The 19,085-nt window shown below is 37.1% G+C and overlaps 1 protein-coding gene across 1 annotated transcript in view; it reads left to right on the top strand.

Annotated features, from left to right (window-relative positions):
* Positions 1-11,799: 11,799 nt before the first annotated feature.
* PPP1R3A (protein phosphatase 1 regulatory subunit 3A) overlaps positions 11,800-19,085 on the top strand; it is a 28,782-nt gene continuing 21,496 nt past the window's right edge. The window contains exon 1 of the mRNA XM_032688129.1: positions 11,800-12,593. Coding sequence (XP_032544020.1) covers positions 11,800-12,593 — 794 coding nt within the window. The remainder of the gene's footprint in view (positions 12,594-19,085) is intronic.

The raw sequence follows: 19,085 nt of genomic DNA on the forward strand, positions 1-19,085 counted from the left end.
ATACACTGGCATTGCATCTGTGGACTCCCAAAGTAGACCTGCTGTAAAAAGATGACCACTGCCTTATTTATGGGCATAACAGAGGACAATAGTCAAAATGCTGAAATTCTGACTTCCTATCATTTTTATCAACCCCAGTAATACATTTCAGTTGGAAAATGCTGATGTCATCAACATGCAGTTTTTAGATATTGTGTTCTTGTTGGATTTTCTGTAATTCAGCATCTCTAACTGTTGGTTTTGCTTCTGAGGGAGTCTCTTACACTGTAAGTACTGCCTCAGACATTCCTGTACAAGCATTCCATTCAATTTTCAACAACATTTCTGTCTTCTCAATAAGTGGTAATTTCCTGTATCAGAAGTCTAATGTCTTCCTTAACTGGAGGATTATATTTCAAGATCACAAAAATATTTATTTTTATATGGTAAGTGGATTTGAGGGTTTGAAATTCAGGTAAAATACACAACTTGATTTGTTTCTTATTGCTTTTAAATTTTTACTTCAAGTTGTTTGCAAAATAGTACTTTGACATTTTCATTGCAAAATGACATACTAACCCTACCCCTTCAGCTGAAATGAAAAAAACATTATGAAGATTCCAATGTTAAGCTTTCAGAGGCTATGGGGGGAAAAATGGCATCTTGTCTAAATAGTGTGTTTATAACTTTGCCCTTCCCTCAGCTGAAGGCATTAAAATATTGCCTTTAATTATATGAAAAAGTCTGATGTTGTCTTGCCAAATTTAATATCCAAGGTAGACCTGTTTTGTAGATTAATTGGAATCATGCAATGAGGAAATTCTGGGTATTCTTTACATCAAACTCTATTGGGGATTACAGGAAGAAATACTGTCGTCTATATTGTGGCAGTTGCAGCTTGTCTTAAAAAGATGGATTCATCTCTTTCATCTGCTGCAGGATTTCTGGACAAGTTACCAAAATCAAACTTATCACAGGTGATCACTTGTTTCTGTGTTTCTTGGGGTCTTGGAAATATTCTGAACACTAAGAGCTGAAAGCTAGAGCAATGGGAGCTGGGCTACTGGACTTTGAACACAAAAAATTTTACACAGTGATTTCACAAACCTAATGTCCAAAGTGAACATGTACATTTGACCTCAGACTTTTAGGCCTGTGCTTCAAGGTGTTCCTCATCTCTCAGGTTAATTTGTATTGGGTATTTTTGTCTTCAGAGCAGTGTTTGAATTACACATAGTAGAAAAGTGATGGATACCCACTGAATGATGAGGACAAAATAAATAGTTGCTTATTACTTGAAAAGAATCCTTCTCCACTGCAGTATGCAGGTGCTGTACAAACAAAAAAAAACACATTGAAAAAAACCGAAAACATAACAAAGCGTACTGACAGCTACATAATCAGAGTGGAAATATCTAAGATGGGAGTTCTCAGGCTATGGTATGTGTATCACTAGTGGTATGAAAACTATTTCAAAGTGGTCTTCAAATAAAATCTGAGCATCTGAACAGAAGAATGTTTCCTCCTTCATAAGAGTTCCTAGTATTGCATTCCCATAGGAAACTGGGACAAAGATCTGGAAGCATGCGTATGGTTTGGTACATCACATTTCCACCACTGTCACTAATCTGGTAAAATACAATTCTTTTTCCAAAGCAGACTAAAATGGGTACTTCAGACTTAAGGAGTGACGTGGTAAGTGGTAGGTCACATTAGCTCAAGCAAGGTGTCTGGTTACACTTACTCTCCTCCTCTGACTCTTCACTAGCAGGGAAGATGAAGTCAAATGACATTGTGTCGTTCTAGGAGTATCCTCAGGTTCACTTCATAAACTTTAGCCAAGTATGCTAATGGAGCCAGTGAGAACAAACAGGAGTAACTTCTCTCTGTAATTTACAAGTAATCTGCTGACAACTAAAGAACTATGAATATTAAATTTTTTTCAGGCATTCCAGTACATAAACTATAGCAGGCAGAGACTTTTCTCCCCTGCTGCTCCTCAGACCTGCCCTGATTCTTCTTATCCCTCGCTTTCATTTTCATCTGGTTATAATTGCCTTGAATTCACAATCTGTATTCCTTAAACTTCTCGCAACTCCTTGATCAACATACCTGAGCATCTTGTCCCAGCTCTGGTTACCTCTGTTGTTTCCTCTGGCTGATCCCTCCATCTGGCCAGGCCCTGCACCCCCCCTTCTCTGCCTGTACCCGGGTCTTAAGTTTTGTCCACATGCAAGGGAATGTTGTGACTGAGGCACAGCAGTTCCTTAATCTATATTTTCACTAAGCAAGTATTTCAAAGGAAGTTTTTCTGAAATTTTTTAATTTAGCATAGCTGGGTTTTTTCACCATACTGCTTGCTGCACTTCCCTGGTTGAAAGTTTCTGCTACGATTTAATTGAGCACTTTATATCATTGTATACTCTGTAGCTATGTAAGCAACCATGTACACAAATATTACTATGTAAACTAAAAGTATAGATACAAGCTTAAGCAATTTACATAGGTGACATTATCTGAAAAAATGAAAATTTCTCAAATTGATTATACCTATCTAATGGGTAAACTCATAATTAGTCATGCTGTCATTAACTAATCGCATAAGTAGGTTAATAATGTGTGGCCATGCATTTAAGAAACAGATTTGAACTTAAAAATGTATTATAGATAATATTGCAGTCCTATTTCACTTGGAATATTTATTAATTTCAACATTTATTCAAACAAGAACAAGTATCCAACTTAACTGCTAAAGATACATAAATATACAGAAATTTTTGGATCAATACAATGCATCAGAATTAATAATCCCAAGGGAGTCCTAACCAATGTGTAATATTAAATGAGTAAAAGAATAATTCAGTATTTTCAGCACTTTTAGTATTTTCACCACAGGAGGTGAAAAGTAGCATTTCAAAGACATTCTCAACTGACAATGAAAAAATTAGTACTTCCTATTCAATATAATATAAAAGTAAATATGTGGGTGTACACATTTGAATACATAGTCAGAAATACATATTTATTTTTATTAATTTAAATCCAATGGAGTAGTAGTATACAATAATATGATTAACATAGGACAATTTAAAAATAATTTCATTGGGCAGTCAGTGCCAATGGATTTAATTTTATACTAAAGTAATCTATGCATGGTCAATGCATGGTCATTGACTAGCCAAATTATTAAAACCAGTATTCATTGTTATGGTTTCAAAGCTCATACACTTAGGTAATAAACATGGGTAATCACTGGCATATAAAAGTAAGCAAGTTCTTCTCCTGTCTTTAAACATATACAAAAGTTCAAAACTGTGCTATATGTATTAATGTATTGTATCTTGACAGAGTCCCAAGCTGCCTGTGAAGTTACTGCACTTCAAATACTTTCTAGTACTTACAGATGTGCCTGAATGCTTCACTTTGCTGCTGTTTTTGAGAGGAGAATAAAAGGGAATTAGGGAAACCCTGCTGAATATTTAAGAAAATATTCTGCTGCATAACTGAAGCGGCAGGAAATCCATGAAACAAGTCTTCAGTAATGCTGGGTGGTTTATCACTCCGTATTACATTGCATTTTTGGTATTCATGCACAAATGGCAGTCTCTCAGCATACAGCATTTTCCACAGAGGATCCAAAAAATAAGGCATTTGATAAAGCCAATTTGGTGCTGGGCAGAAAGGATAGTATCCCCATGGTATGAAATAATTCACAGCAAGGCAGTGCTCTAGCTCCTTTTGATGCCCTCGCTTTCGTGACCTTCGATGTTGCCTGAAGTCCCCATGAACAAAGTCATTTAAGTTTGATGGGTGAATACTCCAGTAGTTTCCTTTGCCATCTTCACATCTTCCCACCTTGATGAAACAATCATTTAGTGAAAGGTTATGCCTTATGCTGTTCCTCCAGCCTCCACCTTTGTTCCTATAAAAGGGAAAGTTATCTTCAATATATTTGTAGATAGCGGCTAAATTCAGCTTATTTGTAGGAGAAGAAAGAATTGCCTTTGCAATCAAGGCTATGTAAGATAGAGGTGGTTTTTCCAAGAATCTTCCTTCATCCACAGTCACAGGAAGACCCTTTTTTGTATATATGTGAGAGCTGGGAAGTCGGGGTGCAATACTGTGAACCAGCTTTTCTTCTTCTTCTTCTACAGTACAGATGTCTACACTTCCTTCATTGTTTTCAGAAAAGTCTTCACTCATTATAGCAGAATGAAACCTAGCATTTATTTTAAGCATCCTGATACTTTCCTGCAAGTAGCCAGTTGAATAATTGGTCCGCTGAATATAACCAGCAGGAGAAATGAAAGTTGGACTTTAAATGTGCTGCTCTCACATACCCAGATTCCTATTTTATACTCTGTTATGTCAACATTCTTAACAATGAAAACCGAACTGCCTATGTTTACAAAAGTCAAGGTGCAAGTCCTAGCTGAATGAAAAAAAAAAATTCTAGTATGTTAAGTATGAAGATAAACAGGCCATGACGTTAGCCTCTCACTTCATTATAATTTGAGAAAACACCCTTCAGTGTTCCCCACTGAAACATAATGATTAATGAGAAATTGATGGTGGCTAGACAGAGTTGTGAAAGGATTAGACCCTCCAGTGATATGCAGAACAAACTGAAACCAACATGTTGGTTCCTGTGTTCTACACTTAGTCAAACATGTTATATTTAGTACAATAAACATTTATTTTATACACTAATAGAAAGTACTGTGTGAAAGGAAACTTCCTATCCGATTTTATAGCTGCCCCTTCTTGGTGAAACTGAATTAAAGCAAAAAACCCACCACCCCCCCCAACCAACCAAAAAAGCCAAACACAATTTGCTCCCCTTTTCTTCTTATTAACTCTCTGATCCCAATTGTGTAACTAGCTTTCATCTGAGTATGCATGTGACCAGTCCTACTGACCCAAGAAACCACTTGAGGGAGCAAGTACCACTCAGAGCCAGTGGGTGCTGTGCTCTGGCACCCTCAAAGAATCTATTGTTGCTTGAACTTTAACATGGCCCTCAGCCTCCTGAGGTCAGACACTATTAAGGAATAGACAGTTATCTCATCTTGGAAAAGGTTGCCCCATGAATTTATGGATGCCCCATAGCCGTAGGTGTTCAAGGCCAGGTGGGACTGGGCTTTGAGCAATCTGGTCTGATGGAAGGTGTCCCTGCCCATGACAGGGGAGTTGGAACTAGATGATCTTTAAGGTCCCTTCCAACCCAAATCTTTCCATGATTCTACGATTTCCCAAGATTAGTCTAGGAAGGTAATTAAATATGTTGAAATATGTTCTAAAGCAAATCAAAACAAAATGGTGGAATCTTTGAAAGAGTGTATACTGTCTCCTTTTGGGTCACTTTTGATGTTCAAAATATCACAAATAGGTATGTGTTTTGAGGCATCAATAATGTCATCAAAGATTTAATCTTACAAAGCTAAAGTTGATGCTAATCTTCAGCATCATGCATTTTGAAAATAACCCTTGTTTTCTCCCTTCAGATGCGAATTCTGTCAAAGAGAGAGACTAGAGTATCCATTAAAATTATTCCTTTCCTCCTGAGCTTGAAGTTCCCATCCTGACTGATCATCTTGATTGGGCACTTATAAGCCTTGTCTCAGGTTTTCAAATCCACCAGCCTATGTTTCAGTTGGTAGCCACAAAGTTTTTAGATCAGAAAACAAGACTCATAATGCAACACTATAGTTCCCATGGGTTATCTAGTATTTTTGTGCCAGAGCAGAATTGTCACCTGCTTGCTTGCAAGATTTTATAGAGCACTTTTCTAGTAATCATTGTGAATGGGACATACCTGGTATTTTAACAGCCTTGGCAGTTCAAAAATCCCATTGATGACATGGTGAGCTATTTAACTGTTTATCCTAGGTCTTGAGCCTCAGCAATCACCCCTTTTGAAGGCATTCATTTGACCTGCTCTGTCCCTACTAGAAATTCCCTGCCTGGACCATCACAAAGTTGCCATCATCTTTCTGTTATTGGTAGTTTTCCGTAACCTTCTGATGACTAATTTACCCAGTTTGTTCTCTTCTCTTGTTTGCAGCTGAATGGTTGCCAAATTGTAGTAGAAATTACTGAGATTAGCTCTGAAATGTGTGATCTTGAACTTTAGACTATTTATTACAATCATCTCACTTCTGTTGCTGCAACTGTAAGCAGGTCATGCCTAAAGGGGTTCCTACAATAATAACATCAAAAATTTTATTTCAATTCAGAATACTGGATTCACTGTAGATTATTAGGTTATTTCTACTGAGATTTGTGTTTTTATGGAACACCGCAGTTGCAGACTGGAGAACAAATGCTGCTTACAGTGACAAGGACTATGTGTTCTTTTCCTCATATCTCCAACAAAGAAACACAGAATCAACTATGTTCTGCTATTTTAGCAGTGAGTTTGTAAACTGAGAGGATTTAAAGGACAAGGCACAGAACCTAGACTTTGAGTGCCTACAAATATCCCAGTTAAATTAAGGAAAACAATCTTATTCCAAGTTCCTATTTTAAGGACTGGTTGTCAGAAACTGAGGAAACTGAGATTATTAAATGGATCTGAAGAATTCAGAAATTTAAATGTGAATGCCCAAAAGTCAAAAGCATGAAACATGAACTCAAATCCTAAGCAAGAAGAAAAATTGTGTTGAAAAGAGCTTCATACCTGAACAGGTAAACAGTTCTTTCCATAAGTAAAGAAAGATTCTACAGGGAATGAAAGATAAAGATAAAAGGATGAGCAAAAAAAAAAGCTTCATTTGGAAGGGCTGAAAGCCCTGATCGCCAAGATTTTTTTTTTCCTTCAGATATGCCCTCAAAGAAAATATTAATCCCATGCTTCTGAGTCTCTTGCTTGTTCCTTCTTTCGCCATGTTGTTTCTGGATTTAACTTTTATTTTCCTCTGAGTCTTATCATTAAAGGTGAAAACCTCTCTTTCCCAAATCAAGGTTCCTTCTGAAAAAGAAAGACAAATTTCCTGGTTTATCCTTATTCTTTTTGAGAACCCTCTTGTCACTGTCTGAAATGTCTGCAAAGCTTTTACATTAGAGGGAGAACAACTTTCATTGGCCCAATGTCCAATTTTATGTGAAAAGAAGAATGAGAGGCGAAGAAAGTATATTGTCTACTCTTACTATGCAGACTTTTCCCAACCTGGGGAAGCAGATTCCTCTTCAAATATCCACACACACCTTAATGAAGCAGCGTTTTTGTTGCCACATTCTCTACAGAGCTGCTAAAATGATGGATGATTAGAAATCTGAGATTTCCCACAAAGCACCGTAACAAAGAAGGGACTAGCTTTATCACTCAGATTATTTGAATAGTTTATGCTACAGATTTGTCAATAAATGAAATATTCTTGAAAAGATGAATAAGGATGCCAAGGTATTTGGAAATTCTGTTCCAGTAATGTAATCTGTTCTGTATTTTCACTGTGCAATGACTGTTTCTTCCTCTGTCACTGTTTGCTCTCTGTCATCAATTTAGGTTAAGAGAGTTTTGTCAGTGACTTAGCTGTGATTGTATGAATCCAGGCTATCCCCTTACAGTAATTCTAATGTTTCTTTTTCTATACATATATTTACAAAGCCTGCAATGTGTCTGCTGGCATTATGAAAGCAAGCACAAGTTTTAAAGAGTGATCTGGTTTCTGCTGTGGGTCACGGAGTAGACCAGTTGCAGTAAAAGGAAAAAATTTCTTTAAAAAGTCTGACAGTGCATACAACCTGTAACTAAGAGCAAAAAACAATTGAGGGAAGCCTTTGTCCTCAGTCAACCTTTATTACTGATATTTAACTACAATCATATAGAATTTAAAAAGAAAGTCTTGTTTAAACGAAATACTGTGTTTTCTTCCTTAGCTCTACATACTTTAAGAACAAATTACTGTTTCAAAATATGCCACCAATGTTTTTTTCTAAAGTACGTAACCTTTAAAATATTTCTTCCGCCTCTGGTTCAGCACTTTTGACCAGTCAACAGTCAGCTAGAATAGTGTGCTCTGCAAGAAGAAAATCTATTTATGCCTTATCCTAATAGATTTATTTAATAGCAGTGCAGCAAGTAATATATCTCATACTATCAGCTGAAGAAATGCAGTTTTCTAGGGCGCTGCGAAATACACTGTTAGAAAGCCAAGTGGCAGATTTTATACTGCCTATCTTTAGTCCATGCTTAAGACATTATTGTTTTTCAGTTGACACAGAAAGGTATAGTCTCTTTCTTTCCAGTTAAGGCAAAGAAAGATCAACTGGTCAGTGCTAATAAGAGGTATGACAAAAACATGGGCAGGGGCAAGTATTTGTTAACTAAGGTCTATTTGACTGTAGTTTTTGTTGCTCTGCTGTGTGTTTAATTAGGTCCCAAGCCTGCTAATTCTGTGACGTTTTTCCCTATAATGTTTACTATGCTGTTCAATAGAGAAGCTACCCCATATAAAGCTGTCTTATTTTCTACAGATTCTTACTCAATTCTACCTAGTGATTCCACTGTTACTTAAACAGTGTTTAAAGACACCTGGAAAATGTTTGTCTTGGTTCAACACTTAATTTTTGTGTGTTTAAAAGCAGTAAGGAATGAGGCTTTAGGAAAAAAGTCATTAAAGAAGTTATCCCATTAAAATATTCTAAAATTACATGCTGCTGTTACACTTTGAAAGGAAATAGTTGCTCTGTTGTCTGATTTAGGTATTTTAGGGCACCATTTTGCAAGATGCAGAGAACAAATATTATTTTTCATTATAGTATTCTCACAGTGTTGATGCAATCCTTACATGTATAACTGTGCTTGATTTGGTGTAACTATCTCTATATACACTTTTGATAAGGTATGTGCACTGTTACGAAAAGTTTAACTCAGTGCAAACTGTCCAGACAAGACCTAAATCAGGCAGAGAACAGACATTAACCCTTACCCCTCTGCACTGAAGAAGATGAAGCTTGTGTATAGGAAATGGTTTCCAACAAGAGAGTGGTCTTCCTCTGTTCCCAGCTATGCTTATTGGTCTCCATCTTTACAACCACTGGTATTTCTTTCTTGCAAAAAGGTAGAATCTTTTCCCTCTTTCATATTGTTTATTTCTTACACAAAATTTTTCTGTTTCCTATTTTACACCCCCTTACTAAGTACACACTCTTTCTCTAACTAGATAATAGGACAAAACTGAAGATTTTATTGTTCGGTGGTAGCTCTTAGACTAAACTAACAAATAACCCTTTGCTTTCCAGCTCACTTGTTTCTTTACACCCAGGACAGAGGTGTAAGAATGACAAGATAGTTAGAGATGCACAGAATAATATGAGTTAATTAATGTCACTGACAATACTTGATTTAAACAAAAAAAGTCTTTGAATGTGTCTTTGTTTTCAGAACATCCTGCAGCACATCCTTCCTTCCTAAGCAGCCTCTGTCATGGCATGACAGCATGCAGTGATTTCTTTGACAGCTTGGGAGGATTGTCTGACCTAGTACCTGCTGAAGCTAATGTAAAGGTTCTCCTTAACTGAACTAGTGTTGGCCAAGACAAATCACTTGCTGTTTGGTGTCAGCAAGCATTAAGAAAAGAAAAATTAAAACAAAAATAATCAACAGACCAAAACCCTCTTTAACCAGACTTCAACCTATTTTCATGAAGTCTAGTGGCAATACTAGTTTCCACAGATTTTCTTTTTCTGCTTTTCTCCTTCCATTTTCAACTAGAAATGAATTAATTCTCAAAGTTTGCCTTAGTCTGAGATGTACCCAAGATTAGTCTGTCAGCAGCCCTCCTCTTGCCTGCACCTCTTACCTCCATGTCCCACCACAGTTCACCAGGGAAATTAACTTCCCATTTGCATTTGTCTGTACAGCTTTTCGTAAGAAATATACAGAATGAAAAAGAGGAAAGAGCTTTTCACAGAAACAGATGTAACCATTAAGGTAACAGTATCATAAATAAATTCTCCTTATTTGCATAATTACTACCATAGTATTTTTTTAGATTATGTTGACAGAAGAAATTGAGTTACCGTTAGACCAAGAAGCCTCATTTTCCAAGCTCTACTTAATTCATACAGTAAAAAGTCAAAATGTGCATGCAGCAAATAAGCTCTGCAGCTCTGTGCAGAGCCATAAGGGGGAGCAGGCAGAAGTTGTGTTTCTGGTATCCCACTGAAAAAAACTTTGGACTCCTCTATGGGGGAAGTTCTGGAAATCTCACTCCTTTCTTAGACACTCATGAATACATAAATGGATAGTACTGCCATCTATCTTTAAACAAGAAGTCTTGAATGCTTTTACTTTTGGCCCTTTTTGAAAAATACAGCACTGTACAGAACTGGTTCAAAATAAATAACATCCCTGGAGTGTAGAGGTTATATAGTTTGTGGTAGAAATATATTTTTAAGTCTCTCCTGATATGCCATTGTCTCAAAGTATGATGATATTAGGAAATTAGGAATGTTTTTACAATAGCAGGTGGGATGGATATTGAGGGGTTAAGATGGAGAGCATTGGTAAGATCTGGAGATGATCTCATGGTGTGGGAGGATGCCTCATCAGAAAAGATGGTACCAGATGATTCATGGTAAGATGGGTTTACCTTATAGTCTGGTAATAGTCATACCCAGGTCCTTGCTAAAGTTACCTATAAGCGAGGCTATAGTAATAGGGTGAAGGATTCAAAGGGTTTGTAACGTGTGCTGAGATCTGTGATCATGCCACTAATGTTGTGAGTCTCTGGCATGGCTAATTTCAAGATAGTCTTGCTATATTTCTTAGCTTCTACTGTGAGACAGATGCAAGGGAAGAAGTAGAGGTTAAATAATATGATGGAAAAAAGGTGACTTTTTGAGTTCAAGATCTCTGTTCTGTAAAGACTGAATCTTTCCATGCATGGAATACCATAAAAGTAAAGGCCAAATTCTAACCGATTAAGTTGATTAAGAAGACACTGTTTCATTTCATATCATGTGAAGATGAACTGCACAAAGATCGAATATCCTTTAAGAAGTGCAGTGTGTTTCTTTCTCCTGTTTATAGCTGTGTGGTACAGATTTGTGTTTCAGAGTTGGCTACACAAGTTAATTCTTTCTGTTGCTTTTCTCTTTGTTTGGCTGGATGATGCTAAATGCAGTCTAGAATTACATGATTTCCTAGTCCAATTAGTGTTGAATTCAGCCATATTTACAATGGTGCCTTACAAGTTCAGCTCTAGTGTACTCACTTCAATGTTTTATAGTATTTCTGGTTGATTTAAGTTGTGATGGCTAATCCTTTACTAGAAAAAGCTGGCATAGTCCTAGTATCTGGCCTACTGAATCAGCATGGTATAATGCTAGGGCAGCACATGACATTGCATTTTTACATCTGAAAACATTGTAAAAATGGACTTGAAAATATTTAAAGGAATAACGTACAATATAGAAACTATTTACCTGAGAAGTATGTATCCTAATCAGAGATTAATAGCTCCTCATTTGTCCAATATGATGAATTTGTTGTGCAACATAAATTGATCATCTAAAAATAGCTCTATTCGTGCAATTTGAAATGTAAAGAAGTTAGTTTTTAAACACTGTTCTTCTTCTTAGAACATAGAGCCACATAAAAATAGGCAATACAATATTTGAAATGTATCATTGAAATTATGAGACCTAACACTGTCAGATGGAGAAAGGCCAACATATCTCTCACACCATAGCATCTATTAATAGGCCTGACTCCCTTTTGCAATGTCAACTGTAACATTAATCCTTGTTTTAAATCATAGTGTCTCAAATATCAGCTGCTATACAGTTCTCTTTCAGTTTATATCAGAGAGCCCAATGGAGTCTTTTGAAGAACCTAGTCAGGTTAACAGGGCTAACTTATTACAAGTCCCGACTGTAAATGATTTCGCTTCAGAGGATGAAGATGTTAAAATTGACATTGAACTTCGTTACTCGCCACGTCCCCGAAGGCGGAATTCTGCATCTTCAGAGGAAGAGGAGGCATATACTCCCACCAACATCTCAAGAAAAGTTTCATTTGCTGATGCATTTGGCTTTGATCTTGTGTCTGTTAAAGAGTTCAATATCTGGGAATTTCCAAATACGGGACAAGACAATGATATAGAAGATGAAGTTTTTCCTCAGGATGAATATTTTTTCTCTCAGCTATTTACATTACCTCCTTCTCAAGAAGAACTTCTGCAAAAAGTACGAGAGCAAAAAGTAACGCTGGAGTCAATTCTGCTCCTGCCTGGGATTACCTGTATGAATGGCATTATACGAGTCCTCAATATATCCTTTGAAAAACAGGTGTATGTTCGAACGACACTGAATAACTGGCTCAGTTATTATGATATTCTTGCAGAGTTCATGCCTAATTCTTGTGGTAATGAAACAGATCAGTTCTGCTTTAAGATTTCTTTGGTACCTCCTTACCAGAAAGATGGAGTTAAGGTGGAGTTCTGTATACGGTACGAGACATCGGTTGGTACCTTTTGGGCAAACAATGATGACAAAAATTACACGCTGATTTGTCACAAGAAAAAAACTGCATCCAAGGTCGATAATAAACCCCAGAAAGAGGTTAAAGATAGATGTCTTAAAGGCTGCTTAAAGACAACACAAAACAGGTGAGGTTGCACCTTAACTTTTGATAATTTAGATTATAGCTGGCTAATTCTGACTTTCTATGGGTGCTTGCTGAAGTCAAGACTACCCATGTTATTTTCTTCTATTTTATTTTATTTCTTTTTAAGGAAAAATTTGGCCTTGTTTTCAGTAAAGCTCTTGTATCTATCTACCAGTGGTTTTCTACAGACAGATTAGTTGGGATCACAGTTTTAATAAATGGCATGCTTACCATTAGAGTGAAAAGCAGTGTGAGAGTCTATACATTATGGGCTATGTACCAATTTTGATCTCTATAGGACATAAATTGAGCAATGACAGCTTTGTTCCAGATTGAGGTAGCTGTACAGTTAAAACACTCCACATCCACTTCCTTTGTAAATAAAAAAAAAAAAAGGCAAAAGAAAGGTCAGTTTTCAATATATTTATTTCATGGTTCATTCCCTACATACAATAATGAAGTGGCACAAGTGGTTCAAGAAGTGGATAACTCAGGGAAGAATCCTATTGCAATTACAATAGCTGGTACAAACTTTTCTGCAAGTGTTTGGGCTATTCTGCAAGGCTTATAGTTCCTTTTCCCTGCCACTGGTAGATGCTTCTGTTTCAAAAATGGTGAAATGAATAATGTGAAATGAATAATTTCACATACCAATAAGGCAGAATTGTAACATATTAAAGAAAAATACATAGAATTTATCTTTTATATACTGTTCTAATTAAATATAGACAATTCATGTTAATTATAGAGTAAGGTGGCAGCAGTTAACTTATAATTTAATTGAATATAAAGAGAGACAATTAGGAATGGTAAATTTTGGCTTCCTACCATTATTAACTATCTTCTTTCTGTAAGCAAGGCAAAGTTGCATGCAAAAATCTAATTCTCAATTTCTTTGCTTCTCAAATTTGCTATGAATCAGTTAGAGTTCTGCAGAGCCAAATCTGTATTTTACCTGTAGTGTGCTTGGCAATACTTAGATCCCAGAACTGAATTTGTGTTGGGTTTTTGAATTCATGTTGAGTTTTTAGTTCCTACCCTCTTTCCAAATAAGGCAGTGCTGTTTAATTTCCCTGATGCTCTTCCACTGGACTGAATTGGTAGGGAAGGGGAAACAGAACTGCGGCAGTGGTGGCAGCTTAAGGAGGAGGGAGACAGCCAGGGTTTCTCCTGTGCAGAACCTCCCTTCCCAAAACCCAGACTTGCTGCACTGGGAGCTTCTGCCAGCTCTAATCATAAATGAGCCCTGTGAGGAGAGGTGTGCAATAAATATGGCTTAGTGCCTGCATCAATGCTTCAGTGTAAGAGCAGCCCCAGGGCTAGCCCAAGGCTTGATTCAGAGCCAGTCCACAAAGCTCCCCTGATAAGCGTCCCTTGGGCCAACTCTGGAGCCATCATGATGATCCTTCCATGGGGGAACATCCCAGTATGTCAGAGCAGAGGGAACGATGCTTTTACATGCCACGTGGTCAACTCCTGACATTTGAGTCTGCTTTTGTACATAATTTCTGTCCTTTAAGAAGTGTCACATGACCCATTCTGGGTAAATAGGATAGCCTAAGATACCCTGCAGAAGGACACTGATATCAAATACCATAGTATTTGATATCTTAACTGTCATCTAAGTTCAGGTAGCCCACATGGAGCAGATGATGGACTTGGAGAGCTGAGTCTTAATTTAGTGAGCCCTGGGCTTCCAGATGCTTTCAGGGATAATCTGAAAATTTAGATACAATTGGACATCTAAGGTTGAATGGCTCCTACGTGTTCAATTCCCTAAAGTTTCCCGTGACACGCATAGTGCTAGCAAAAGTTGTAGGAGCCTTTCTTCTCGGGATCCTCTTTTAATAGGATATGCTAAATGATTTATGTGTAAGTCATTTAAAAAATTTAAAAAATTGGAAATGATAATATGTCTACTCCTTAATATAAAATTGCCTGGTCTCTAATCAGCCTGTAAAGTTGTCTCCTTCTCTATCAAGCTGAAGAGGAATGTATATTTGTGAATGGGTCTATGCAAATATGTGTGTATATATACATGTATGTGCATATTTGTCCCTACAGACACATGTACACATGTATGTGTAAAATATGTAAACCAAAGCGGTCAGATTCTTGTCTACATTGTGATCTGCTCATTTCTGTCAAACAGTTAATTAGCGTGCACTTTTCAGACCCTCTTTAGTCACAGAAGGATGTACAGAGATATAACAGTAAATGCAAAAATGAGCTGAAAGTATCTTTGGAATATGGTTTCAGTGGTCACCAAGGCATCTGGAACACAGTTTTGGCAGTTTGTAATCTAGGACCAATTTTATGCTACAGAGACTTTGTTGACTTCACAGGAGATACAGCTTTCACCAGTGTAAATGAGGTCAGCATCAGGGCCTTTTGTTTCAAAAGAACTAAGATGCCAACTTCCATTGCTCACTTGTTTTTCAAAGTGTCTTTGTACGTTTCCCCTTTGAGTGAGGAGGAACACCCTGCAGACATCTGCAAAAGTACCTCATTATTCTCCTTCAGACCCTCATTAAAACTCTTTTGCTTTGATGTCTAGAAAAAAGAGCAAGAAAAACAAACCCCCCAAAACTGGCAAAGTGAGGCTGTTGATGTGCTATAACTCCTTCATATCACATTGCTACCCATTTATCAGCTCCCCTCCACCAGCCCATCTCTTTCTCTCTTGCTTTTTGTCTGGATGATAAACTCTGCCACATTTATATATGCTCTGCTGGATGTTTATAGAACATTTAGCAGAGTGGGTATTCCTCAAACGTAACTAGCTTGTCTTTGGGGCTGCAGCAATGCAAATAGATATACACAAAAGTAAAAACGAATTTACCTTTGATTCACACAATAAGGAGGCAGGTAAGGAATATTCGTATCCATGCCCATGAGCTGGTCATTTTAGATTAAAGATTTCTTTGTAGCGATCTGAAAAGAAGAATAATTTAAGAGGTCACTAATTTAGGCCTCTATATCAAATATAGAAACCTGTAATAACATTTTTTAATTTTTTTTTTTAACTCTTGGCTCTGAGATATTTATACTTTCTCTTAAAATGTGCAATTTACCTCTTCAGTTAAAAAATAGGACATTAAAGAATCATGTTTTTTAAGCAGAGAGTCTGATCCACTCTAGGGCATACTTGTGTGGCTCATTAAATGTCATTAACGAGGATTAGTTGGGTTAGTTAAGTAAAAGGAATAATATGCACTTTCAGAGGAAGTTACTGAGGAAACACAACATGACTATATTGTATTACTCTTAAGAACATGATCCAGGACAAAGTTGAGTAAATGAGGGCAATAAGGTGGCTTCTGATGCCATTATTTAGAAATAAAAATTGACTTCAGCCTGAAAAGTTCCACCTGAAAAACAGAATGACAGTGAAAAGCAATATTGCATCAAATAATTAATGCTGAAAATTGTCTATATTTGGATACTCAGAACCACATGACTTAAAAGCCTGCCTATTCATTCCATGTTTCATTCACTTTTTCTTCCATGTTTAGGTTTGTACAAATAGTCTTCTCTTAAAATTTCATGAAGTATTTGCTTCTAGATGTATTTTTTCAAGTCTTTCCTGGTCCTCAGGTTTGGACCCCCTTTTTTTTTTTTTTTTTTTGTGGACACCAGGATCCTGCATTGATCTGTTAAGACAGGAACTGGCTGGGTGTTGCATGAGGCAGACTCCTGCAGATCATGCTGCACGGTGCAGTGAAAAAGTCATGTAAACTATTTCCACTGTCACTGATGGTGCTGCATCCCATTTCTGTGCTTTGCCATCTGTCAAGATCAAGAGCAACAGCCCAAGGAAAATGGCTGATAATCAAGAAAATTGTTTTACAAAAGGATATAACATGTATTTGGACTCCTGTCCTCTGACAAGGAAGGGAAAGGCTAGTATTTATGTCATAGCTGTTAGAGTTATCCCCCTCTGAGCCCACAAATCTATCACTCTGAACTGATCCACAGGTGTATTAGTGTGATCCAGCTGATGTTGGTCCTATGCTTTTACTTGTCACTGACAGACTGTACCTTTCTTGAATAGTAGTGCATCAATTCACTTACCTCCATGATGCCACTTTAAAATGCAACACGGTGATAGCTCTTACAAGAGTTGCTCTGTGTACAATGTGTGATGAGAAAGAAGAGATTAAAAACCCTGTGTCTGTGGGCCACCAGTGCCAACTGTGAAAGCTTAAATACTGAATGGTCTTAAAGCAATTACTAGTGAGAAAATTTCTTCTGTGCATGAATAAGTTCCCATCTTCAGCTGCTGCCTTATCCCCTTTCTGATGGGAGGCAAAGGAAATTCCTGAAGACCCAGCTTGGCAGGACTGCACCGTGCTCAGTCAGTCTTCCCCAGATAGATGGCAGACCTGTGCTTAGGTTGCCCTGAGAAATGCAGTTTTGCATCAGCTCCTCTTGGCCTTTCCCACAAACTCATGATGTGATTAAAAAAATCAAAGACTTCTAAGGAAGATGTTTGGAAATAGCTACTCATGCACTTTGCTATGAGGAACAACTGTATTATTCCCAGCTAGACCATTTAAAATATGGCATTTAAGTTATGTTCCCTTTTAATCCTTGTTCTTTTGGTTGTTGTTCACCACAATCAGAACAGGGAAAGAAGAGCAGAAAAGGTGTTAAAACACAGATCTTTGTGTACCTCTATTTAATCTCAAGGTTGTTTCTGGCATTTTAAGTCACGAGTTACAGCCTGATAAACATACAGATATGGGCTTTGGCTAAAGTTTATTGCTATTATTAGAACATGACTGCAGTCACTGTTTTTACCAGGAGAGCAGCTGCTAGAGAAGCTATCCATTCACAGGGTGCCAGCTAAAAGCAGCACTCCTCTCTCCATGTTCTCAGCCCTTCTCTTGTCTCCTGGTCATTGCCAGTCTTTGTCAGTTGTACAAGGAGGTAGGACTGGCACAAAAAAAATGACTTCTCTAGGTACGTGAATACCATGATTATCAGGGACACAGGGTAATTATTTAAGGTGTTCTAAAATTCAGAGAAGTGGGGTAAAAACAAGCTGTAGATCTGAGGCTGAGTATTAGGAATGCTTCTTAATAGCAACTCTAGAGTTATCTTTTAAGGAAATTGCTGCAGCCTTACTCTCCAAAGTAATTTAAAATAAGCTAAGATAAACCACTTGAAAAATATTCTATAGGGAACAATCCTACTTAGCCAGAAACTACGCTTAATGTTTTTTTTCTGTCTGTTTAATCATAATATTTCAAAATCCAGGCATACTTACTATTTGAAATATGAAACTTATTAAAGATCCTAAAGATAGATATCTAAGTTAATGGCTTCAGGCTTTGAATGCTACCACAGAAGCGTTAAAGAAACAGGTGGAAGATATGCATGAGAATGGCATGCACTGACAAGTAGACATATGCTTCCTGTACTTGTGGACCCCTAATTGGAGAGTACCTGAAGACTGAAAACCTATCACATTTTTGCTTTTGGTGATTGTGAGCTGTGCTATTCATGTGCCATCCATTTATTGCACTAGAAATATTAAAAGAAGCTTTTAAAATTTTGGGGAACAACAAATGAAAATAGCTTGTTGCTGTATTGGCAATCTTAGCATAGTATTTACTCTGGAACTCTAATAGTATCAGTGGTTTCTCATTCACTTCCGTGAATTTAGAAATTGCTCTCAGTGCTATAGAACAGAAATCTGTGCTCTCCTAGGTGGGATATACTGGTTGTTATAAAGCTTATAAAATCCATATAGAAACCGTATAAAATCGGTACTTTGTAATCTGAGTGTCATCTCTCAACCATGTGATAAGTACTTGTAATTATACATGTAATGCTTAGCTTTACACTTGTAAGACTTTTTTCAGTTGCTACAATTTCATCAGCTTATTTAAATATGCCAATACTGTAACACTATTACAACTGACTTTTAGAACTTTTTATTTCAGCAACTGGCTCGATCCTGCAATAAGCACAATAAATAATTTAATGAACATCAGCAATCTCACTGAACTTTTTAGAACTCTGCATGTGTAAAACTATCATTGAATCTTAATATTTATAGGACCAGAGCTTATTTCTACGCTCTTTCAGATTGCTGGTTAAGGACCTTTGGACAAACAGAAATACATTGCTGAAGGAACTCCTGTATGTTCAATGATTCTTTTGTTTAGGGAGATATCTATTTTGCAAACTGAACCAGGCTGTAAATACCCATTTCAAAACTCTCTCCTGTCCACCATTCAGGTATTTCAGTTCGCAAATATTCAGTTGGAAAAAAAAATTGTTCCATTGCATTCACCTTGACCCGGCTAAATGTTAGTCTTGAAAATATGTTTAAAGTTAGTGTAACATTAACTGAGAGCACTGGAGCCATATTTAATCATTGCATTCGCTACCAGTGTCATTTGAGCTGTTTATGCTCATTCTGAGCTTTAAGCCATGATCTAGTCCCAGTACCACAGGTCTGAAATTGAAGCAATTGATTCAG

This window comes from Chiroxiphia lanceolata, chromosome 5 (assembly GCF_009829145.1).
Source record: "Chiroxiphia lanceolata isolate bChiLan1 chromosome 5, bChiLan1.pri, whole genome shotgun sequence".
In the NCBI taxonomy this organism is placed as follows: domain Eukaryota; kingdom Metazoa; phylum Chordata; class Aves; order Passeriformes; family Pipridae; genus Chiroxiphia; species Chiroxiphia lanceolata.